Source organism: Dipodomys merriami, unplaced genomic scaffold (assembly GCF_024711535.1).
Source record: "Dipodomys merriami isolate MVZ:Mamm:240054 unplaced genomic scaffold, mDipMer1.0.p SCAF_21, whole genome shotgun sequence".
In the NCBI taxonomy this organism is placed as follows: domain Eukaryota; kingdom Metazoa; phylum Chordata; class Mammalia; order Rodentia; family Heteromyidae; genus Dipodomys; species Dipodomys merriami.
The window spans coordinates 854,626-878,277 of record NW_027203493.1 but is presented as its reverse complement, the minus strand read 5'-3'; the positions used below and the strand labels follow the sequence as shown (position 1 = coordinate 878,277).

General features: G+C 49.8%; 3 protein-coding genes and 1 long non-coding RNA gene across 4 annotated transcripts in view; 2 read left to right on the top strand and 2 right to left on the bottom strand.

Moving 5' to 3' along the window:
• Positions 1–440: 440 nt before the first annotated feature.
• On the top strand, positions 441–13,677 carry Best1 (bestrophin 1). The gene is made up of 11 exons (XM_070031779.1): positions 441–513; positions 1,396–1,583; positions 3,966–4,060; positions 4,446–4,679; positions 6,098–6,252; positions 6,611–6,688; positions 7,483–7,635; positions 8,149–8,229; positions 8,900–9,051; positions 11,918–12,532; positions 13,473–13,677. Exons 2-11 carry the CDS (start codon positions 1,432–1,434, stop codon positions 13,489–13,491), a joined length of 1,734 nt encoding a protein of 577 aa, XP_069887880.1. The 5' UTR covers positions 441–513; positions 1,396–1,431; the 3' UTR covers positions 13,492–13,677.
• LOC138833517 (uncharacterized) lies at positions 5,076–12,016 on the bottom strand. Its single transcript, XR_011373943.1, has 3 exons — positions 11,822–12,016; positions 6,049–6,109; positions 5,076–5,870 (listed from the first exon to the last, which is right to left on the bottom strand). It is a non-coding gene; the product is annotated as an uncharacterized lncRNA (long non-coding RNA).
• A 94-nt stretch (positions 13,678–13,771) lies between the features above and the next one.
• Positions 13,772–16,190, bottom strand: Fth1 (ferritin heavy chain 1). Its single transcript, XM_070032155.1, has 4 exons — positions 15,993–16,190; positions 14,476–14,622; positions 14,194–14,319; positions 13,772–14,091 (listed from the first exon to the last, which is right to left on the bottom strand). The coding sequence occupies exons 1-4, from the start codon at positions 16,104–16,106 to the stop codon at positions 13,930–13,932; spliced, it is 549 nt and encodes a 182-aa protein (XP_069888256.1). The 5' UTR covers positions 16,107–16,190; the 3' UTR covers positions 13,772–13,929.
• A 4,190-nt stretch (positions 16,191–20,380) lies between these two features.
• The window catches only part of LOC138833817 (inner centromere protein-like), a 70,112-nt gene continuing 66,840 nt past the window's right edge, over positions 20,381–23,652 (top strand). The window contains exon 1 of the mRNA XM_070032154.1: positions 20,381–20,431. The gene's annotated coding sequence lies outside the window, so the exon portion shown is untranslated. The remainder of the gene's footprint in view (positions 20,432–23,652) is intronic.

The following is a 23,652-nucleotide window of genomic DNA, read 5'->3' as shown; positions in this document are numbered from 1 at the left end:
AGAGGAGGCCGGCCCAAAGGCAGCACACAGAAGCCAGGACTTCTCACTATAACCCAGATTGGCTTTTGCATGGCCAATGAGACTGCCAAAGCCCTGTCCCCAGGCAGCTCTGACACAGGAGATGAGGCCTGAGGCTCAGCCCTGCCCCCCTTCCCCCACTTCTTCCCTGCAAGATCTCAGGGGTCAGGACAGGAGATTGTGGGTGCAGACTCAAACTCTTGGATTCCAGGGCCTTGGTCTTAGGGGGACTTCCCCAGGAAGGAATTAGAGGGGCCTTGGCCAGGCTGTGCTGGCTGCTGCTTCTGAGCAGATTACAAGAAAAGGAGCCAAGATAAGGAAGTCTTTGTGGAGGCCCTGGTTTATGCCGTCAGCTGACCCCTTGGTACACATGGACGTGGGCAGTGCTGGCCTCTAAGTGTGGGTAGGGGCACTGGCCACAGGGTCTCAGAGAGTGCGGTCATCCCAGTGGCCAGACCTTTCGTGGGATCACTCAAGCAGCCTGGAGCCCTACCTGTGAGTAGGGGGTACCCTGGGTAGAAAGGGCTAGGGCTTTGAGAGCCTTTAGGGGATGGATGACTTCCCTTGCGTATGCACGGGCAGCACCTGTGGGTGTGAAAAGGTCCTGGGTGGGAATTACCTTGGTGTGTTCAAGGTCCAGGGAAATAGCCAGTTTGGGGTAGCATTAAAGACAAATGGAGGAGGGGGAAAGGGTCAATTATTGCTTTCATGAGTTTTTACTGAGGATCTGCTCTGCGAACACATGGAAGCTTCTGGTGGGAAGAGACACACATGGCAAACTGCATGCAGATATCCTGTCTAATAGAATTTTGTGTCGGGACACATGCTGTGTTGAAAATCAGGCCAGCCAAGAGGACAGGCTGGTGGCGATGGGGCATCGTTCTCAGTAGGATGATGGGGGGGAGGAAAGGTGACCTGAAGTGGGAATGAGCCATGCTACCCCCTAGGTAGCTGAATCAGCAAGTGGAAAGACCGTGAGGTCACTAGTGGACATCCTCTCTAGCCAGGCCCTGTGCTAGGAATAGGGACACAGTGATGAAAACTGACTGGGCCCCTTGCCTATGTCTCACTTCAGAGAGGTTGAGGGAGCGTGGGGAAGTTGGTGAACAAGACAAAGTCAGAACCCTGCCTGGCTCTGAGTGGCTGAGCTCAATGCCTACATCATCGTACAACTTAGAGGTCCCTAGCAATTCACAGGCCTGGGTTTCCCTGCCAAGGCTGGGGAGGCAGCCTCTGGCTTTGATTTCCTGGGTTCCCACCTCATTCCTCTCCCAAAGTCAAGGCCCGGGGCAGGATCCTGGCCAAAGTCACACAAGCCTTCCAGACAGGAAGTTGGCTTGTGATCTCTACCAAAGTCACCATCTGCTCGTTCACCAGGACCCACGTGCATCCGCAGCAGCCCGGTGTCTGGCCATGACCATCACCTATACAAACCAAGTAGCCAATGCCCGTCTGGGCTCTTTCTGGCGCCTGCTGCTGTGCTGGAGGGGCAGCATCTACAAGCTGCTCTATGGCGAGTTCCTCATCTTTCTGTTCTGCTACTATGCCATCCGCTTCATCTACAGGTATGGGTGGTGGGGCTGGGGCCTGGGCCTGGGAGGGAGGGGGCCAGGGCAAGTTTGAGGCTTCTCCCAGTCAGTGCCAGTTAGCTATAAGGCTGCGCTAACATCTTGGCCAAGCCTTGGAGAGCTGATGAGAGACAAGAAGTCAGACTGAGGGTTGAGGTGTCACCTAGAACATGCACAGTGCCTGGATTTGCATTCCTAACACAGGAAGAACAAAACACAAAAATCAGACTAGGAAGATAGGAGCTTGAGGTTAGGAGTACCTCAAGCCCTGTTCCAACCCAGGGAGCACTCTGTACCTCAGGCTTGAGCTAGTCTCACCGGGTCTGCCCATTTTATGAGTCTCTCCTACAGGCTTTCAGGCTCTGACTGTGCATTTGAAATAGATATGTACTTCATTAGGTGCTGGTAGATCATGCTTGTAACCCTAGCTACTCAGGAGGCTAAGATCTGAGGATCATGGTTCAAAGTCAGCCTAGGTATGAGACTCTTATCTCTAAAGAACTAAAAAAAAAAAAAAGCTGTAAATCCTCTGTACATCACCTTTACAATAACAATAAAAAAAAATTTAAAGACCCACTGAAAAGCTGGAAGTGGAGCTGTGGGTCTAGTAGTAGAGTGTTAACCTTGAGCAAAAAAAGCTCAGGCTGGGGCTGGAAAGGTGGCTCAGTGGTAGAGCGCTTGCCTTGCATGCCTGAGGCCCTGGGTTCGATTCCTCAGCACCACATAAGCAAAAAGAAAAAAGCTGGAAGTGGCGCTGTGGCTCAAGTGGTAGAGCGCTAGCCTTGAACTGAAGAGCTGAGGGACAGTGCCCAGGCCCAGAGTTCAAGCCCCATGACCGGACCCAAAAAACAAAACAAAACAAAACAAAAAAAAGCTCAGGCCTCAGTTCAAGCCCCAGAACCGGTACACACACACACACACACACACATACATATATATATATGTATATATATATATATATACATATATATATATGTATATATATATCTTTGTGTATATATATATATGTATATATATACACATATATTTTGATAAAACTAAACAATAAAATGTAGGAGAGAAGGATGAATACAACTGCAGAATATATGCTACATTTTAAGGTGAGAAAGTGTATTAATGACTAGAATGTATTGGTAACTATCGAATACCTAGAATTATTTTATTATTTTATTGTTGGTCATGGGTGTGAGTCATCAGTGCCTGCCTAGATTTTTTTTTTGGATAGACTTTTTTTTTTTTTGTCCGTCATGGGGCTTGAACTCTGGGCCTGGGCGCTGTCCCTCAGCTCTTCAGCTGAAGGCGAGCGCTCTACCACTTGAGCTACAGCGCCACTTCCGATTTTCTGGTGGTTTATTGGAGATAGGAGTCTCACAGTCTCTCCTGCCCGGGCTGGCTTTGAACCGCGATCCTCAGATCTCAGCCTCCTGAGTAGCTAGGATTACAGGCGTGAGCCACCAGCGTCCAGCTTTGGATAGACTTTTTACCAAAATAAGTAACATCCTGGTGGGGTAGCTTCATGCCCATCTCCTCACTATTCAGGAAGTTGAGATAGAAAGGATCATGGTTCAAGCCAGCCAGGCAAGAGTTCATAGGACCCCACACCATCTCAGCCAGTCTGAGTTTTGTTTGTTTGTTTGTTGCCAGTCCTGGGGCTTGAACTCAGGGCCTGGGCTCTGTCCCTGAGCTTCTTTTGCTTAAGGTTAGCACTCTACCACTTGAGCCACAGCACCATTTCTGACTTTTTCTGTGTATGTGGTCCTGAAGAATGGAGCCCAGGGCTTCATGTATGATAGGCAAGCACTCTACCACTAAGCCACATTCCCAGCCCCAGTTTGAGTTTTTTTTTTTTTTTTTTTAAGAGCAGTTTACTGGCCCTCCCTTCCTTCCTTCTTCTTCTTCCTCCTGTCCCCATCCCCTCCTCTTTCTCCTTCTTCTTTATGGTCTCAGTACTGGAGCTTGAACTCAGGGTCTAGGCACTATCCTGAACTTTTTCACTCAACGCTGGCATTCTACCACTTGAGACATGCCTCTGGTCTTGCAGTTGTGCTAGTGAATTGGCGATGGTGTCTGATGGACTTTTCTGCTTTGAATCACGATTCTCCAGATCAATCTCAACCTGATTTTGAATGCTGGCTCCTTGATTTTTAAAAAGAATCTCTGTTGCCCAGAGCTGGCCCATCTTTCTACTCCTCAGTCAATGGTCAGAGGAGGATTTGTGCAGGAATTGCACTAGGGCCGGCTCATCACCTGCTGTCATTTGTCCTGGCTCAGGTAGAGGAAGGGCTCTGGGTCCAGGCCTCGTGGAAGGGACAGCTCCACGGCGAAGCTGGACCTACCATCTCCTCACCGTGCCCACTCACCCCCATGCCCTGCCCCCAGGCTGGCTCTCTCCCAGGACCAGCAGCTCCTGTTTGAGAAGCTGGCTCTGCATTGTGACAGCTACATTCAGCTCATCCCCATTTCCTTCGTGCTGGGTGAGTGCTCCCTTCGGCTGGCCCCCGGCCCCAGGCCTCTGCAGGCTCCACCTAGACCCTGGGGCTGACCAGGAGGAGCTGGGAAAGGAGGGCAGGAGGGAGTCAGGAGTGCCTCTGTGTCCCTCAGGTAAAGGTAGATATTAGGAAGGACGTCTTGCTGTTGGCGCTCAAGGGAGGAGCCTGGAGCCCCCGCCGGCAGCTGTCTGTAGGATTTCTGGGGCCCCAGCAATCGAGGCTTGCGGGCCTTCAGGAAAGGAGGCTTTGATTGCCTCCCCATGCCAGGAAGGCTGGGCTGGGCCGCTCTCATCAGAAAGATGGAGGAAGCCAGGCCTCAGCCGGCGCCGGTCTCTGGCCACAGCCCGGCCCCTCGCCCCGCGTGCCCCAGGTTTTTACGTGACGCTGGTGGTGACCCGCTGGTGGAACCAGTATGAGAACGTGCCGTGGCTCGATCGCCTCATGAGCCAGGTGTCGGGCTTCGTGGAGGGCAAGGACGAGCAGGGCCGGCTGCTGCGGCGCACACTCATCCGCTACGCCAACCTGGGCAGCGCGCTCATCCTGCGCAGCGTCAGCACCGCCGTCTACAAGCGCTTCCCCAGCCTCCAGCACCTGGTGCACGCAGGTGGGCGCGTGGGCGTGGCCGCGAGGGCGGGGCGTGAGGCTGTGCGGGCGGGGCACAAGTAGGTGGGTGGGCGGGGCCAGAGCCTGAGTGGCTGGCGGGAGCGGACGGTGGGTGGAGCCAGAGTCTCTCAGATTTGAGGATTGAGTGGAGGGCAAGGGGGTGGGGCCAGCATCTGGGGGCGGGGCATGAGCTGGAAAGTGGGGCCAGGCCAGGGTTTGAAGCAGGGTCAAGGACTTTCCTGTGATAAGGGAAGGAGCCCCGGGGACTTGGGAAAGGATTGAGGGTCTTGGATCTGCCTCACTCTGTTCCGATCTCTGGGGAGGCCTTGCCCTAAGTTGACTCTGGACATTAACACAGCCTGTCCCTCGTGCTCAGCCAAAATCAGCAGATGGCAATGTATTTGTTCAAAGAAAGAGAATAATCTCCAGGAAATGGAAGTTTTTTTGTTTTCCATTTGCTGGTTTTGTTTGCTTTTCCTTTTGTCTTGTTTGTTCATTTATCTGTCTTTGGGAGGGTAAGGAGGTGCATGGAAATGGAGGATAAGGGGCTGGAAATGTGGCTCAGCGGTAGAATGCTAGTTTTGCATACTTAAAGCTCTGGGTTTGATTCCTCAGTACCACATAAACAGAAAAAGCCGGAAATGGCACTGTGGCTCAAGTGGTAGAGTGCTAGCTTTGAGCGAAAGAAGCTCAGGGACAATGCCCAGGCTCTGAGTTCAAGCCCTAGGACTGGAAAAAAAGAAAGAAAAAGAAAGAGAGAGAGGGAGGAGGAGAGAGAGAGGAAGGAAGGAAGGAAGGAAGGAAGGAAAGAAGGAAGAGAAATGGAGGGACAAAGGGTGAACAAATGCAGCAGTGGGACTTACTAGACACTGTTAAAAATGAAACTATACAACTTGTGGGTGGGGATGGGAGGGAAGAACTGGGTGAGAGCAAGGGAAGGGATGACATCATTCATAAAGAAATGTACTCAGCTGGGAGCCAGTGGCTCACATCTGTAATCCTAGCTACTCAGGAGGCTGAGATCTGAGGATCACAGTTCAAAGTCAGCCTGGGCAGGAAAGTCCGTGAAATTCTTATCTCCAATAAACCACCAGAAAACCGGAAGTGGCGCTGTAGATCAAGTAGTAGAATGCTAGCCTTGAGCTGAATTGCTGAGGGACAGAGCTCAGGCCCAGAGTTCAAGCTCCATGACCTACAAAAAAAAAAAAAGAAGAAATGTACTCTTCACTTGACTTATGTAACTGTTAACCCCTTTGTACATCATCTTTAGAATAACAATAAAAATTTTAATTAAAAATATAAAAAAGAAAGAGGATAATAAAGAAGTACACATATCCTTATGGGCTCAGAAGGGCCTTAGTGCCAGTCACCTCTTCCGCAGTTCCTCCCGTCTGTTGCTGTCTTCGCTCTTCTCTGCAGGCTTTATGACCCCTGCAGAATACAAGCAGTTGGAGAAGTTGAGCCTGTCACACAACATGTTCTGGGTGCCCTGGGTGTGGTTTGCCAACCTGTCCATGAAGGCCTGGCTTGGAGGTCGAATCCGGGACCCCATTCTGCTCCAGAGCCTGCTGAATGTGAGCCCATTACACAGATGGGGCTGGGATGCAGCCGGAAGGGTGGAGCCTCTGGTAGAACAAGATTTCCTCCACAGAGAAAGCTGCAGCCCCCGAGGATCTTCCTTTTTTCCTCACAGGATTCCACAGCCCAAGATGGCCCTTCTCCAAATGCCCCTTCCATGCCTCTCTAAGTGAGCCTGTGACATCCTGGCTCCTTGGTGCTAGATAAGGAAACTGGCAGAGGGAGGTTAATGAACGGTTTGTGGCAACAAAGTCAGGGTTGTTCCATGAACACCCGACTAGGAAGAGCTGAAGATGAGCTTGGGGGAACAGGTAGTATCAGAACCCCATCCTTCCTTCCTTTTCTGCCCCCTAGGAGATGAGCACCTTGAGAACTCAGTGTGGACACCTGTATGCCTATGACTGGATCAGTGTCCCACTAGTGTACACGCAGGTGAGAGCTAGGCTGGTGAAGGTGCGTTCCTTTAGGAAATGGAGGCCAGGAAGCCCCCAGGAAGTGGACTCATCCTAGAGGCTGGGGGCGGGGTGGGGGGGTCATGCTGGTAGTTGTGTCTGGAATGTGAAGGTTCTATTTCATGCCAAGTCCAAAGCATTCAGGTTCCTGCCTGGTCCAGCCTCATAGAGACACTGATTATCTTCATCTGTGTGTGTTGGAGCTGTGTGTGTGTGTGTGGGGGGGGTAACTGAGGTTTGAACTGAGGGCCTTAAGTGTTCATTCAACATTCTCACTCACAGCTGGCATGCTATGCTATTAACCATGCCTCCAGTCTGGCATTGTTTTTTGTTGGTCATGGGGCTTGAACTCTGGGCCTGGGTGCTGTCCCTCAGCTCTTCAGCTCCAGGCGAGCGCTCTACCAATTGAGCCACAGCGCCACTTGTGGTTTTCTGGTGATTTATTGGAGATAAGAGTCTCACTGACTTTCCTGCCCAGGCTGGCTTTGAACCTCGATCCTCTGATCTCAGCCTCCTGAGTAGCTAGGATGACAGGTGTGAGCCACCAGCGCCTGGCCAGTCTGGAATTTTTTCTGATTAATTGGAGCTAGAGTCTCACTGTAATTCTCTGGATCCCAGCCTCTTGGGTAGCTAAGATTATAGGCAGAGCCATTGGTACCCATCTTAAAGAGGAGAAACCGGGTGAAAGTCAGAACAAAGCTTAAGACTCTCACCCTGAGAACTCTTTAGTCTGGGAAGTCCCTGCTCAGTCCCCCCCACCCCCATCCCTTCCAGGTGGTGACGGTGGCAGTGTACAGCTTTTTCCTGGCTTGTCTAGTGGGGCGGCAATTTCTGAACCCAGCCAAGGCCTACCCAGGCCATGAGATGGACCTCATTGTGCCTCTGTACACATTCCTGCAGTTCTTCTTCTACATGGGCTGGCTGAAAGTGAGTCCTTCCCACACCCACCAGGCCGGGACCCTGGCTGGAGTGGTCACAGCCAGGTGAACCCTGATCTTAATATCTCAGCCTCCTGAGTCAGTAGCTAGGATTACAGGCCTGAGCCCCTGGCCCCTGGCCATATGCTGTGGCTTTGAAGACACCTTGTCAGGCAGATGTGGAGATAATAGGCTCTAAGAGTTAAGAATGGGGAACAGAGCTGGGTGTTGTTGGCTCACACCTGTAATCCTAGCCACTCAGGAGGCTGAGATCTGAGGATCACGGTTCAAAGCCAGCTCGGGCAGGAAAAGCTGTGAAACTCTTATCTCCAATAAAGCACTCAGAAAACCGGAAGTGACCCTGTGGCTCAAGTGGTAGAGCACTAGCCTTGAGCTGAAGAGCTGAAGGACAGCACCCAGGCCCTGAGTTTAAACCCCATGACCAAAAAAAAAAAAAAAGAATGGGGAACAGAGCTTCAGGAGGTTTGACTCAGGGTTCCCAGGGTCCCATCTGTCCCCCAAGGTGGCAGAGCAGCTCATCAACCCCTTTGGAGAGGATGATGATGATTTTGAGACCAATTGGATCATTGACAGGAACTTGCAGGTATGGGGGAAGGGAGGGAGGACACATTATGGAGCCATCCCAAGCTGGACCCAAGGAGGGGGGGTGGTCCCCCACAGTTCTGTAGGATGCCTTATAGTGAACTGTGCCCAGTCCCAACCCCCTTCATAGCCAATCATTCGCTCACAGAATTCTCACCTCAACTCTGTGTGTGTGTGTGTGTGTGTGTGTGTTAGCACTGAGATTTAAACTCAAGGCTTTACACTTGCTAGATAGGTGCCCTGCCATTTATTTGAGCCGTGCCCTTAGTCCTTTGTGCTTTTGTTGTTTTTCTAGTAGGGTCTCACTTTTTGCCTGGGCTGGCTTGGACCACAGTGCTCCTATTTGTGCTTCTTTCATAGCTGGGATGGCAGGCATGTACCACTGCACCCAGCTTTCTTCTTGGTTGAGATGGGGGATTTCTGTGAACTTTTCTACCCAGGCTGGCCTGGAAACACAATCCTCTCAATATCAAGTTTCCAAGTAGCTAGGATTACAGGTGTGAGTCACTGTTAGGCTCATCTCCACTTTTGAGGATAGAAGGAAGCATCTGTTGAGGTAGGTCCACAGAGGGGGGGAAAGAAAAGTGACTTCACTAAGTCATTAGGTAAGTGCATGGTACTGCCCAGGCTGAACTGTCTATTGGATTGCCCCCTCTGTCGCTGGAGACCAGGTGTCCTTGTTGTCTGTGGATGAAATGCACCAGGACTTGCCTCCTTTGGAACGGGACATGTACTGGAATGAGATGGAACCTCATCCCCCCTACACGGCTGCCTCTGCTCAGTCACGCCAACCTTCCTTTTTGGGTTCTACCTTCAATATCAGGTGAGCTGTGCCAGAAACTTGGTGGGAAATCCCTGAGGTGCAGGTTTCTTAGCAACTTAGAATAGCCTTTTTTTGGTCCAATCTTGGGGCCTGAACTCTGGGCCTGGGCGCTATCCCTAAGCCCTTCAGCTCAAGGCTAGCACTCTACCACTTGCGCCACAGTGGCACTTCTGGATTTTTTTTTTTTTTTTCTGCTTATGTGGTGCTGAGGAATCGAACCCAGGGCCTCATGCATGCAAGGCAAGCGCTCTACCATTGAGCCACCTTCCCAGCCCAGAATAGCCTTTGTTAATAATATATAATTAAGATGCCTAATAAGGGCCAGGCAACATAGGAGGCTCTTCAGAAACATAAATTGCCTTTGTTTTTCCTCCCCAATTATGCTAGTTTGTTATGTCCAGTTTTCAGACAATTAGGTACAAGTTCAAAGAGGTTAGCTAAGCTGTCTGGTCCAAAGCCACATAGCTAGCAAAGGGCACATCTGAGCCCGGTATGTCTGCCTCTACCATCTCATTCTTTTTTTTTTTGCCAGTCCTGGGGCTTGAACTCACGGCCTGGGCACTGTCCTTGAGCATCTTTTGCTCAAAGCTAGCACTCCACCAATTGAGCCACAACACCACTTCTGGCTTTTTCTGTTTATGTGGTACTGAGGCATAGAACCTAGGGCTTCAGTATGCTAGACAGGCACTCTACCACTAAGCCACATTCCCAGTCCTACCATCACATTTTTTTTTTCTTTTGTCGGTCATGGGGCTGGAACTCTGAGCCTGGGTGCTCTCTCAGCTCTTCAGCTCAAGGCTAGCGCTCTACCACTTGAGACACAGCACCACTTCCAGTTTTCTGAGTGGCTTATTGGAGGTAAGAATCTCATGGCCTTTTCTGCCTGAGCTGACTTTGAACCATGATCCTCAGATCTTAGCCTCCTGAGTAGCTAGGATTACAGGCCAGAGCCACCATGCCCTGCAACCATTGCATTCTTTTTTTTTTTTTTGGGGGGGGGTCCAGTCATGGGGCCTGAACTCGGCTTGGGCGCTGTCCCTCAGCTCTTCAGCTCAAGGCTAGCGCTCTACCACTTGAGCCACAGCACCACTTCCAGCTTTTTTCTTTTTGCTTATGTGGTGCTAAGGAATCGAACCCAGTGCCTCATGCATGCAAGGCAAGTGCTCTACCACTGAGCCACCTTCCCAGCCCCAACCATTGCATTCTTATACCACAGCTGAGGCCCGGAGAGAAAAGAGACATGCTCAAGGGTGGCTGAGCACCCAGTGGGAACTTAGAACCTGTTCCCTGACTCTGTTCTGATCTTTGCTTTCTGACAAACTGGGAGCTTAACAGGAGCAGGGCCATTCAGCACCTCCTAGGTACACTTTGTAAGCCAGACACTGGTGGCTCGTGTCTATAATCCTAGCTCCTCAGGAGGCTGATATCTGAGGATTGCAGTTCAAAGCCAGCCTAGATAGGAAAGTCTGTAAGACCCTTCTCTCTAGCCACCGAAGAGCTGGAATTGGAGTTGTGGTTCAAGTGGTAGAGCACCAATAGCCTTGAGTGAAAAAGCTAAGAAACGGTGCTTGGGCCCTGAGTTCAGGCCCCAGTACTGACCCAATTTCCTCTGCCAAGTCCCATTTCAGTTTGCTTAGGTCAGAAACATTTCTGCAGGTTGCCTTGGAGCCTTCCATTGTCTGCACCCCCACATTTGAAGGTTAGGGTGGGGAGGGGAGGGCAGATGACAGAATAAACAGTGCATAGATGTTGCCTGCAAGGAACACACAAGTGTGTAGTAATACTCAAGGCCCCAAACTCTGGGAACAAGGCATAGAGAAGAGAATGCTTAGGAAGGGACAGGATGGAGAATGGAGATTGCCTTTGGGTGGGTGGGTGGGAGGCTTCCTGAGCCTAAAGTTAGGCCTTGGAGCACGGAGGACTTGGAGGTGGGCAAGGGCAGGCCGCTCTGGAGTAGGTGAGCTCTCTCTTGCAGAGGGAAGGTCTTGGGGCCACAGCAGGTCTGCTGCGAAGAAGCCAAATGTCTTTCTTGGCAGGTGTTGCTTCTAAAAATCCCTTGAGGAGGGGCTGGGAAGGTGGCTCAGTGGTAGAGCATGCTCGAGGCCCTGGGTTTGATTCCTCAGCACCACATAAGAAAAAAGCCAGAAGTGGTGCTGTAGCTCGTGGTAGAGTGCTAGCCTTGAGCTGAAGAGCTGAGGGACAGCGCCAAGTGGTAGAGTGCTAGCCTTGAGCTGAAGAGCTGAGGGACAGCGCCCAGGCCCAGAGTTCAGGCCCCACGACCGGAAACAAACAAACAAAAAAAATCCCTTGAGGAACCACAAATCCCTTTGTCTTGCTCAAGGGATTGTCACTCTTGGACCTACTGTGAATGGCCCAGGGGGACCAGGAGTTCCTTTTGCCTGGGGTTAGAGGTTTTAGCTGGAAGATACTCTTACATGCCAGGCTTGGGAGTTGTAAGTTAACAGTGGACAAGGAGACAGAATAGTGAGAGGAAGTGGGCCTGGAAGGAGTTGCGGGATGTCAGGGGAGAGTTGGGCCATTCATTGGAAGAAGACAGAGCCAGGTGCTGGTGGCTCATGCCAATAATCCTAGCTACTCAGGGGGCTGAGATCTGAAGATTGTAGTTTGAAGTTAGCTAGGACAGTAAAGTTTGTGAAAATGATCTCTGACGAACTACTAAAAAGCCAGAAGTAGAGCTGTAGCTCAAGTGGTAGAGCACTAGTCTTGAGTGAAACAGTAATTACACACACACACACACATACTCACGCACACATGCATGGGTGGCTTTGGCTCCAGACCCAGGGAGGGAAGGTCAGCTTTTGTCTACCCACTCAGACCTGACTGTCTCCGTTCTTTTTATTGCCAGCCTGCAGAAAGAAGAGATGGAGTTTCAGCCAAACCAGGAGGACACTCACAATGACATCATTGGCTGCTTCCTAGGGCTGCAGTCCCATGACCACTGTCTTCCCAGGACAGACTCCAAGAGCAAGCTACTAAGGTCCAGGAAGGAATCGTACCTGGAGGGCCGGCCCACCAATGCCAAGCAACATCCAAGGGGACAAGAAGACAGCAAAGCTTGGAGACTTAAGGGGGTGGATGCGCTCAAAGCGGCATCATTCTATGAGAGGCCAGGCTACCACAGTGCCCCTCAGACACCCCTCAGCCACACCCCCATTGTCTTTCCCCCAGAGCCATCAGTACCCTTGAGGCTTCACAGTATGGCAGGCACAGACACAGAAGACCAAAGCCTTTTAAATCCTGTGACTTCTGAGGCCAAGGAAAGTTTTGAATTGCTCCCAGATGATGAGACTTTGATGGCGCACCAAGGTCACATGAGGAAAAAAACTGTGGAGTTTAATCTAAACCATATGCCAGAGATCCCCAAGAATTACCTCAGAGACCCTTTTCTGGAGCAATCACCAAGAAATCGACACACTATACTCAAAGATCACACAGATCCCTTCTCAGCCTTGGAGAACAGGTATGTCCTCCCAAAGCAGGTTGATTGCATTCCCCTCTGTGAACAACCTTCCTCCAGTTGTCTGGCATAGTATATAGGTCCCTCACACTATGGACTTAAGAGGAGGAGGGTGGCTGTTTACTGTACCCAAGATCTTATCACCACTCCCCTGGAAGCCCGGGAGTGGCAGACCAGATTCAGGTGGGCCAATGTTATCAAAGGGCCCTCTTTATTTTGTGCAGAATGGCCTGGGACTCTATGTACTGTACTCAAGGGTCTAAGTGATGGTGACTCTTGTTAGTCTTCAAGGTGGGAAAGTAATCCAGTCCAGAAGCAAGGCAGGCAGGTGGTAGGGATTATTTTTTTTAATGCTTTAGGGATCCTGCCTATACTTCTAAAACTTTACTACTTCCTTAAGCCTCCAGCTGTCAAGAGTTCCTGATTCTAGACTTCTCTGCCCAGTGAGAAACTCTACCTCATTCTAATCACAATATAGGAAGTATGACTTCCCATTTCTACATCTGTAAGCTATTTTTGTGGTCACAACACCCAGCTTGTGATTGAAACGCAAAGGGTAACATAGGGTAACAATTTCAGTTCTGCTTCTTGGGCTAGACTATCCCAACTAGTATAAGAAAGATGGCCCAAAATCTGCCTCAGCTTTTCTAACAAAATTAACTTTGTTGGGTGCCAGTGGCTCATACCTGTAGTAACTATTCAGGAGTCAGATTTTACGATTGCTGTTTGAAGCCAACCCTGGTGGGAAAGTCCATGAGACTATTATCTCCAGTGAACTAACTACCCAGAAAAAGCCAGAATGGCCCAAGTGTGAAATGTTAGATTTCAGCAGGAGCTCCCAGGGACAGCACCCAGGCCGAGTTCAAGCCCTAGGACCAACCACCCCCCCTCCAAAAAAAAACAAAACAAAAATCTTCTCACACCTTTCTTACATCTTCCACAGGGATGAAGCCTGTACCTAAATGCTTGCTAAGGGGCACACCTGGTTGCCAGTGTGCATGCCACTGAACTCTGATCTGGTTATGCAGACATACAACTATCGACACAGAAGATTACTTCAGCCTCTAAATGCCTTAACAGTAGTAACAAAATGTAAGCTAAGCTGGAATGAATCCCTGTAAGCAAGTAGCTCAGAACAATTAATTCAGAAGCAGGAGTCTTAAGTGAATTTTACACACCTATAACCTGGTATTGTTCCTAAACTAAGAAATTTAATAAAACAGATTTCACAAACACAACAGCTAGGTACCAAATTTCTTTATTTGAAGGAATGGTACAAATTAAAAGAACTTAGGATGTTCTGGTACAACTTATAGAAAAGGTAATGATAACCCCAAACATGCATGCACAGCCCTGGTGACCAGAAGTCACGTGTGGCTTTGGGGCAATCAGCCCAAGGCTTAGCTCTCATCACTTTCTCCCAGAGTGTGCTTGTCAAAGAGATACTCTGCCATGCCAGATTCAGGGGCTCCCATCTTGCGCAAGTTGGTGACATGGTCACCCAATTCTTTGATGGATTTCACCTGCTCATTCAGGTAATGAGTCTCAATGAAGTCACACAACTACAAAAAAAAAGACCGAGGAAGAATGAGTAGTCATCTGCTTTCCCAGCCACCATGGCAAAAAATTACCTCTGTGTACCCCCTAGGTTTCCCAATACTCACGTGGGGGTCATTTTTGTCAGTGGCCAGTTTGTGCAGTTCCAGTAGTGACTGATTCACACTTTTTTCCAAGTGCAGCGCACACTCCATCGCATTCAGCCCGCTTTCCCAATCATCACGGTCTGGTTTCTGAATGAGAGGAAGTTAAGCCAATTTAAGATTAAGTTTCTCAAAGCAACAGCGTCTGCTGTAATACCTTTCTCACTACTATTCTCCTACATTAGAAAGTAGGCATAAAAGAGCAACTACTCACTTGTAAGACCACACCACCGGCCCCCTGCTCACCTTGATATCCTGCAGGAAGATGCGGCCACCTCTCTGGTTCTGCAGCTTCATCAGTTTCTCTGCATGTTCTCTCTCCTCATGAGATTGGTGAAGGAAATACTTGGCAAAGTTCTTCAAAGCCACATCATCTCGGTCAAAGTAGTAAGACTGAGAGCAGAACAGGAACACATTTAGGTATTGGAAGGTCCTACAAGGAGGCAGCTGGGATCAACCATGAGTAGTAATGGCTGACAGCCTGCCTTTCTCATGTCAGTCGTGTTTGAACTCTGGACCTTGAATAGGTAAGTGCTTTACCACTTGTGCTTGCACCCCTGGCCCTCAGCATTTCCTCAAAGTAAGAAGACTGTGGATGGTTTTGTTCCTATAGTGAACACACCAGTTTACTTTCATTCTGAAATAGAGAACTTAACTTGATCTTCAAAGGTTACTGCTTCAAGGAACTTTTACAGCATCATGGGAATTGCCATCAGCAGTGTCTTATGGATCTGTACTCTTTCAGAACAAACTTATGGCAGGGCCAAATTTCATTGTCTGAAGTGAGGGTGCTGGGGCATTCACCCCAGCACTGTTTTGTCCAGTTTAACTCTCCACCCTGACTATACTAAAACATGGTTAAAATGAGCTCATGAGACTGCCATGTATACAGGAAGCTTGCTGATTTAAATTATTCTTCCGTTGGGCGTGGTATGTTGTAACTTAAGAAAAAGCAAAAACTTGACTTTCAATCTTAAAACTTTTTTTGGGGTATTTTTGTGAAGGAATGTCAGTTACAGAAACCCAGACTTTTATCAGATCCATTAGAACATGTCTAAAGTATGGGTTTCGATAACTAGGGAGCCACAACCCCAACACTCTCATGCAATGAAACGATAAAGAGGTACCCCAAAGTGCAAGGATGGTGGCACTTTGGTAACAGAGAGATTTCTAGAGATAAGGCCTCCACACAAGTGAGTCTAAGAGATAAGTGGAGCAGAGGTAGGGACTGTTGCTCAGGAGGGTCGGATAAGCAAGCACACAAGAGATAAACCACCTCCCACCAGCCCCCAGAGGTTGCTATTGGACACCATTACCCAGCAGTCCTTGCCATACTCGGGGGGGGGGGGGGACGGGAGCTGGATATCCAAACAAGACAAGAGGGCCTAAGGGCGACCAGAAAAATAACCGGGTCCAAGAGTGCAAAATCCAACTTCTTAACCTGACCACAAAGTTGAACGTAAAGGGAGGCGAAAGGGGAGCGAGGGGTGGGGGGAGAAAGCGGTGCAATTGTGGGGTTTCGGAAACCAGGCTCTCTGGAGAAAAGTGTGCAGAAACGGGTCTAGCCTGAGGGAGTACTCCTAGGGGACAGCCGGAAAGCACCAATCGCCTCGAGACTTCCCGGGCCGGGGAGGCCTCCATTTTCTCACCCAGAGGGCGCCCGGGCCCGCGTCTGGCCACACCCCCACCCCGCCTGGTCCCCAGCGGGCCCGGGGATAGGGCGGGTGCGGCCTCGGCCGGGTCCCCGCGTCGCCCGCGCTCACCATGGACAGGTAGACATAGGAGGCGTAGAGCTCCAGGTTGATCTGGCGGTTGATGGCGGCCTCCGAGTCCTGGTGGTAGTTCTGGCGCACCTGCGAAGGGGATGCGGTCGTCATGGCGGCGGCTAGGAGAGACGGAGTAGCGGCGCGGCGCTGGAGTGGCGGCGGAGGCCCGGGGGCGGTCCGAGGACGCGGTGAAGAGGTGGCGGGAGGTTGGTGGCTCGGAGCGGGCGGCCGGGATGGGAGAGGTGGAGGGGTCGAGCGCCGGGTTCCGTTCAAGCACTGTTGAAGCAGGAAACCGCGGCGACTCTCGGCGAGGATCGTCTGGCGCAGGCAGCCCGGCCGTGTGGTATTTATAGCGGGAGTTTGCGTCAGACACGTCCCGACCAATCAGCACCGTGCGCCCACTGAGCTCCGCCCCTCTCGGTGGCGCGCGCGCGGGCCACGTGACCGCCCCCCCGTTTTTCCCGCCCCCTCTTCCCCCACCCCGCGGCCGAGGCGGGGACGCCGGCGGGCTCACCCACCGAGTGGGTGAGGGAGAAGTAGGTGTGGGCATACCAAAGAAAGAATCACTCGAAGTCTGCGGGCAGAAACACCGGGGAGCCGGGACTAAGAGCCCGGGGCGCGCCCCCTTCTGTCCCCGGGAACCAGGGGCCGCGTTTCTGCAGAAAGCCAACATGGCTCCGTGTGTGCAGCGGGTGTGGCCCCGGGGCTTGAGGAAATCCCCACGGGGAGGTGGGGGGGGGCACTTGAAAGGAGGCTGGCTCCGGGGTTACACGGACGGGGGGGGGGGGGGGCGGGAGGAGACCTGGAAAAAGCCATCTGGCACAAACCCATCTCCTCCGTTGCCGAGGCCATTTCAAGATGGCCTCTTTTGTCTTTCTCTGACATCCTTGCGGGTGTCCTTGGGGAGGATCGGCTGGGGCTGCGGGGCAGATGGCGGGTGTAGGACATCCTGCAGGCGCCAGGCCGCCGCGTGTGGCCTTGTCCACCTGTGGCCGTGCCTTTGCGGGTAGCAGAAGGGGAGGTAGGCCACACAGACTCCCTTCCACGAGTTTGGACGTCGACGGGAGACCTTTTCAGGGTACTCGTAAGTGTGCAACTGGCAGCAGAACTTCCAGACGTCCTAAGGTAGTCTACTGGAACATGAAGACGAATTGTCCGTGTAATGACAGAGATTTCTTGGGTCGTTATTCATTTCAAAACTAACCAGAAAGGTAAATATTTTTGGCAGTGTTGGGGCCTGTATTCATGACTTTATATTTGACTGGCAGGCACCAGGCACTGTAGTCTTGAACAGCTCTTTTAGCTCTATTGCAGTTGAAAAGAGGGTTTTTGCTTGTTCGTTTTTGCTTTAACTCAGACTGATCTGGACTGAGATCCTCCTATTTTAGGCTCCCAAAGGTCGCTGGGATGAGTCATGTTCCACTGGGCCCAGCTACTATCCTGCTCTTCACCTATGGAGTAGATTACAGGTCAGGTAGTCCAGGCACAAACTAGGAGTAAGATCTAATGGTGCCACAGCTGCAATAAAGTAAGCAAGAAGTGCTGCTGGACAGGGGTACTCTATGTAGACTGGATAGAAAGTCGGGGTATAGGGCTGGGGAGGTAGCTTAGTGGTAGAGGGCTTGCCTTTCATGCCTGAAGCCCTGGGTTAGAATCCTCAGTTCCACATAAGCAGAAAACCCCAGAAGTGGTGTTGTGGCCCAAGGGGTGGAGTGCTAGTCTTGAGCAAAAGCTCAGAGACAGTGCCCAGGCCCAGAGTTCAAGCCCCAGGACTGGCAAAAAGAAAGGAAGTCAGGGGGCTAAATGTGAAGAAAAAGTTTCTACTGGGGGAAGTGGAGGAGGAAGATGGACAAGGCAAGGCAGTTCCAAGTAGATGGAATAGCAGATGCAAAGATGTGAAGGTGTGGAAATGTCCTTACAGTGTGTCCATTGGGACCATGGGAGGCATGTTGGGAAATGCAGCAAAGGGCAAAATATAGGAGCAAGGATGTATGCTATAAAAAAAAGTGGCTAAACCTTATGTGGAGACAAATGTTTTTAGAAAATGGACTCTCCCCACCCCCCAGTCAAATGACTGGGAATCCAGTAAAGTCACCATATATAGGGTGTTAAAATGCAGATTTAGGGTGAGGCTGTTGGACAAGTCATCTTGATTTTGGACTGGGCCTCTATTACATCCAAGAGGACAAGAGTCAGTACAAAGCTGGCCTGTGCTGTTTGTGCCTGTATAATCCTAGTTACTCAGGCTGAGATCTGACGGTTATAGATCAAAGCCAGCCTGGACAGACAAATCTAAGAGACTTTTATCTCCAGTTAACCAGCAAAAAAGCTCGAAGGCATGGCTGAAGTGGGGCTTTCTACTCTAGCCTTGAAAAAAAAAGCTAAGCAAGAACATGATGCCCTGAATTCAAGCCCCAATACCTTCCCACCCACCCCCCCAAAAAAAATTTGGACCCCACTGGGAAGAAGTCTGTCTGCGCCATAAAGTAGGCTTCATGAAACCATATGGGGCACTGTGCTGGGTAGATAAGTGCACAGCTGCAGTGACAGAGACATAGCAAGACAAGGGCAGCTTGTACTATGTTGAGGTCACTGAGAGAGGCCAGCTGGGAGGAAAATGGAAGGTGTGAGTTTGTATTTGCTTGGGTCTGTTCGTCTTAGGAGAACTGAGGGTCTAAGGTCTAGATGCAGCCTGGTCTTTGGGCCTTTGTTGACAGGCCTTCTGCCTTCCCACACCCATCTGGTTCCTCATGACTTCAGAAGGCGGGAGTTTGGCTGGCCTCCCAGCAAAACAGCCTCTCAGGGCCAGGAGCTGTGGGAAGGACTACAAGGCAGAGAAGAGTAGGTTGTTTCTGGAATATACTAGCTCATTCCAGAGTGAAAAGGAAGTGGGGGCTGGGCAGGAGCTGCTGTCCCACCGTGACTCAGCACTCTGCTGATATCCCAGGGTGGGGCCTAGGCTGCAAAAGTGCTTAGTCATGGAGGGGAGGAGAAATCACTTGATCTGGAAGGATGTCTTTTTACTGTTGGGAGACAAAGGGCAGGAGGCCTGTGGTTTCTTCCTATTTCCTTCACGGACAAAGGCCAGAGGAGGCTGAATCTGGAACAAAGTAGTTTTGAATTTGGTTTCGTTTTGGCTTTTTGCCAGAAAAGAGGTATCACTTCTCATATTGGGTCTGTCTTCTAGCCATTGCAGCATTTCCAAAGCACCATATTTTGTAGATTAGTAAGGAAGGCTCAGAGAAGGTGAGAGGCATAGTTGAGGCTGTAGAGTCAATGGCCAAAATGCAAGGTAAAAAGTAGGATAAAGCCCAAGGGGAAGCACCATGTGATCATTAAACACGATGGGGTACAAGAATAATGAGGAAAACCGCAGAGTCCAAAAGAGTTCCCTCAAGGAGATTACAATGAAGAAAGATCACAGGGGTGAGGATGGGTTGGAAGACATGTTGAACTTAAGAACCAGTGTTGTGAAAGTATGGGATTTCCCTTGAAGTGAAACATGAAGGAAATTAGACCTCAGAAATTCCAAACTTGGAGGAAAAAACAACCAACACCAAAAACCCACTATTCAATCTGTTTTGGGTACATTTCTGGATGATGCAACTATGAACTTTTCCTTAAATCATTTTTTTTAAATACTCTTTTTCTCTTTTAGTTCTTTATTTTTTTACTGAGGAATCAAACCCAGGGCAAGCACTCTACCACTGAGCTTCATTCCCAGCCTTAAATCTTTTTTTTTTTTTTTTAAACTTAGATTTACGGTAAAAGTGTTGAACAGAGGTGTTTTAGTTTAGTTTTATTGTAATATTATACAGAAGAGTGCTAAAGTTACGTAAGCTAATAAGTACATTTCTTCTTTTTTTAAAAATTTTATTTTAGGGGTCTGGGAAGGTGGCTCAGTGGTAGAGTGCTTGCCTTGCATGCATGAGATCCTGGGTTCGATCAGCACCACATAAGCAGAAAAAGCTGGAAGTGGCGCTATGGCTCAAGTGGTAGAGCGCTAGCCTTGAGCTGAAGAGCTGAGGGACAGCGCCCAGGCCCAGAGTTCAGGACCCATGACTGACAAAAAAATAAATAAATAAAATAAAAATAAAAAAATATGTATATTATTTTGTTGTAAAGATGCTGTACAGAGGGATTACAGTTACATAGGTAAGGTAATGAGTACATTTCTTGTTGAACATTGTTACCCTCTCTCGTTTTTCTCCCACTTTCCCTCCCACCTTCAATCATTTCTTGAAAGCTCTGGAGGCCATGTAGACTCCCAAGTCTAGGTACCCAGAATTTCCCCCCGCCCCCTGCCCCCAGTCTTCCAGAAGGCTAAAGGTTGACATCTACAGCCTGGAGAGTAAGTGGACAACAGTGAATGGAAAGTTCTGGAAAGGCCACTCCGGCCTTCCTACCTCTGGGAACTCTTCCCAGCTTCTGACCAGGTAGGCCAGCACCCTATGTCTCTGCCAGAGGCCATACCTTGGGGCCTTGACTGTTTGTTTGCTCTACTGGCTTCCCTTTGGACTTTGAGACTTTTACACTGTGTCCACAGAAGCTAGCATAAGAGGAGGTCCTTCCTGTCTCAACAGCTTGATCACTGTCCTTGATCCATTTCTGTGTTGGCATGTAGGCCCCTGGAGAACAGGGGTTTGTTTTGTTTTGTTTTGCTAGATCCCTGTGGTAATCCTTCCCAGTGATCCCTCTGCCCCCATCTGCTCACATCCTAGAAGCTTCAAAGAGACTACCTGGCCCCTTGGAGCTGTGATTTCCCCTATTTATCTATGGTATCTGGAGCTGGACCTTTCCTAGGCTACTTTACCACAGGGGATGCTGTCAGCTGGCCCCAGTCACGTGGTGTGCCCACATCCCTCAGTTCTGGCTCAGCCATGTCTACTCTGGCCAAGTGAAGGGAGGCCCTGCTAGGCAAAGGGCAGCCAGCAGCTTCTGAGGGAGTCAGAAGAGAGAATGCCGCCTCTGCAGAGGCCTCTATGGAGGCCAGAAATCGCGCTGTGGCTAAGTGGTGGAGTGCTAGCCATGAGCAAGAGAAGCTCAGGGAACAGTGCCCAGGCCCTGAGTTCAAGGGACTGGCAAAACAAAATCTTCTGGCTCAAATATCCTCCCTTTGGTTTTCCTCACTCCCTTGCAGAGTGAAGAACTCTCATTCTTCGTGTCCTTCAGGGCCCCTCAGTTTTGCAATGACCCTGTTGTATCTCTCCCTAGAAGTCCCCACCAGAAGGGGCCTTCCTGCCCTGTTTATCTCGGCAGTGCCTTTTCTGTCTCCTCTGCAGACCCAGCAAAGCTCCAGCTTCAGAAAGCTGAGAGACACATTGGATTTACTTTGGTTTTAGCTCCTCGCCCAGTGCTTCTGATAGGCTGCAGACATGAGCAATGGAAAATGTGAAGGGAACCTAGAATGGAATATAAGACCATGGGTCTGAGAGAAAGCAATGCAGTTAAGCCTTACAACTTACTTGTGACCAGTCTCTGGCCACCAGGGTCATTCAGTGTCACAAGATAGTTGCTTTTTTGTTTTGTTTGGGTTTTGGGTTGTGGGTTGTGGGTCTTGAACTCTGGGCCTGAGCGCTAATCTCTCAGTTCTCCAACTCAAGGTGAGGGCTCTACCACTTGAGCCACAGTGCCACTTCCGGTTTTCTGGTGGTTAACTGGAGATAAGGATCTCAAGGACGTTCCTACCTGAGCGGTCTTTGAACCCTGATCCTCAGATCTCAGTTTCCTGAGTAGCTAGGATTACAGGCGTGAGCCACCTGCACCCTGTATAGTTTTTTTTTTTTTATTTTTAATTTTTAAGTACTCCACCTGGCTAAGGATTAATGATAGGCTTCACTTCAGCCCAAGATGGGTCAACAAATAGTTATAAAATAACAGTTCTTTAACATCTTTACCTGGACCTCTAAGCTATGCCTTAGGGGGTCACATGAAATTCAGAATATCTTCTCAGCCCTTGGGAGAGGCCCTACCCCATGGGCTGGTCAGCAACCACCCACCAGCCACACTGGGAAGGGTCTTAATGCTTCTGAGGTCACTTTGTGGCCATCTTGCAATCCAAAATGGACCAGACTATCTGTCAGGCCTTAATGATCCTTTGTAACGAGGTCCTACCTGATCAATCCTGAGACAGTGGACTAATAGACTCTCTGAAGCTACTCAGACCCTGTCTGTGACTTGTGACTTTCTCATACCCTGCTCTCAGTTCTTATTTAACCAGTGGCTAATGTATTACCCTAGAAGACAGAGATAGCTAATGGGAGACTAAGATGTTGGCTTCCTGTGGTATATCTATGCCACATAGCCTTCTTTTCTGCTCTATTTCTTTCCTAATAAATTCCCTCTGTTTTCACTTAGCCTGAATTCTTCTCATGTTGGACCAAGGTTGACTAGCTATGCTAATTTTCTGGTAACACTTGCTCACCTTCCTAATATTGAGGTGTAGTCTACTCCCTCTTGCCTCAGGTTTGCCTGCCTGCCTGCCTGCCTGCCTGCCCGCCCGTCCGCCTGCTGTGGTGCTGTGGCTCAAGTGGTAGAATGCTAGCCTTGAGCAAAAAAAGAAGCTCGGGATCAGTGCCTAGGCCCTGAGTGTAAGCCCCAGGACTGGAAAAAAAAAAAAAAGGAGAGAGGACAGATGAGAGAAATATCAAGAGATAAAAAACAGGATTCTGAAAAGTTTCACAACACACTAGTGCATGTGCACACCACACAGACACAGTCATGTGCTGCATGTTGTTTTTGCCAACACAAAGGACCATGTGCATGACAGTGATCCTGTAAGATTATAATGGAGCTGAACCTTTTGAATCATCTTGTGATGTTATAGCAAAACTGCACTCCACTGCTTTTGCGTTTGTGGTGATCATAAACTGACCGCACTGTCAGTCCTGGAGACACATAGCTCCCATAATTATGTACAGTCTGCCATCCTTGGTGATGATAATAATAACTGTGCTATTGGTTTACATATTCATTATACAAAACTGTTTTTTGGCTATTATTTTAGGGTCTGCTCATAAAGAAAATACTCATGGTAAGATCTTGCACTGTGTTACACGGGCTACAGTGTTGACTTGGTCTGTCAAGAACCTGGAGAGGAAGGGAATAGCTTAACAAGATATTCATTCAATAAATATCTAACCAGTAACCTGGGCTGAACTTGGGGTCACGCCACTGAGACAAAGTGACAAAGAGAATAAGGCTGGGGCTGCCCTTAGGAGCTTCTACCCTGGCCTAACACATTCCTCATGAATGTCTTTAATAACCACCTTGCCAGCCACACCTTTGGACTAATCAGGCTGCAGAAGATGCAGCCATCTCCCCACTAGGACCTCCCTGGGAGCCAGAGCATCAATTAGTAACCATAAGCAGAGCCTACTGAAGTACCTTCCATATCTGAACAGGGTTTCTGTGCAGGGCAAATGTGCAGGGCTTCTGACCAGTATTGGCTGAAACAGGAAATGAAAGTCAGGATCAGGCCAATAGGGAGCCTGTGGAAGGGCTGATGGAAGTTCCTCACCTAACCTGGTTGCCTTTTCCTTCATGCTGTCTTCCTCTAGCTGACCTTTACTTACCCTTGAGGGGTTGCTAATTAACAGCTGTTCCTGGATGATGCTGGCACAGTTGCCTGACAGGTGGCAGGGAAGGCAGGGACTGC

Coding starts and splice junctions, on each gene's coding strand:
- Fth1 (XM_070032155.1), bottom strand. CDS start 16,106: ATGACGACCGCATCCCCTTCGCAGGTGCGCCAGAACTACCACCAGGAC. Junction 14,623..15,992: donor CCTATGTCTACCTGTCCATG/GTGAGCGCGGGC, acceptor TTCTGCTCTCAG/TCTTACTACTTTGACCGAGA. Junction 14,092..14,193: donor CTGACAAAAATGACCCCCAC/GTGAGTATTGGG, acceptor TTTTTTTTGTAG/TTGTGTGACTTCATTGAGAC.
- Best1 (XM_070031779.1), top strand. CDS start 1,432: ATGACCATCACCTATACAAACCAAGTAGCCAATGCCCGTCTGGGCTCT. Junction 1,584..3,965: donor GCCATCCGCTTCATCTACAG/GTATGGGTGGTG, acceptor CCCTGCCCCCAG/GCTGGCTCTCTCCCAGGACC. Junction 8,230..8,899: donor TCATTGACAGGAACTTGCAG/GTATGGGGGAAG, acceptor GCTGGAGACCAG/GTGTCCTTGTTGTCTGTGGA.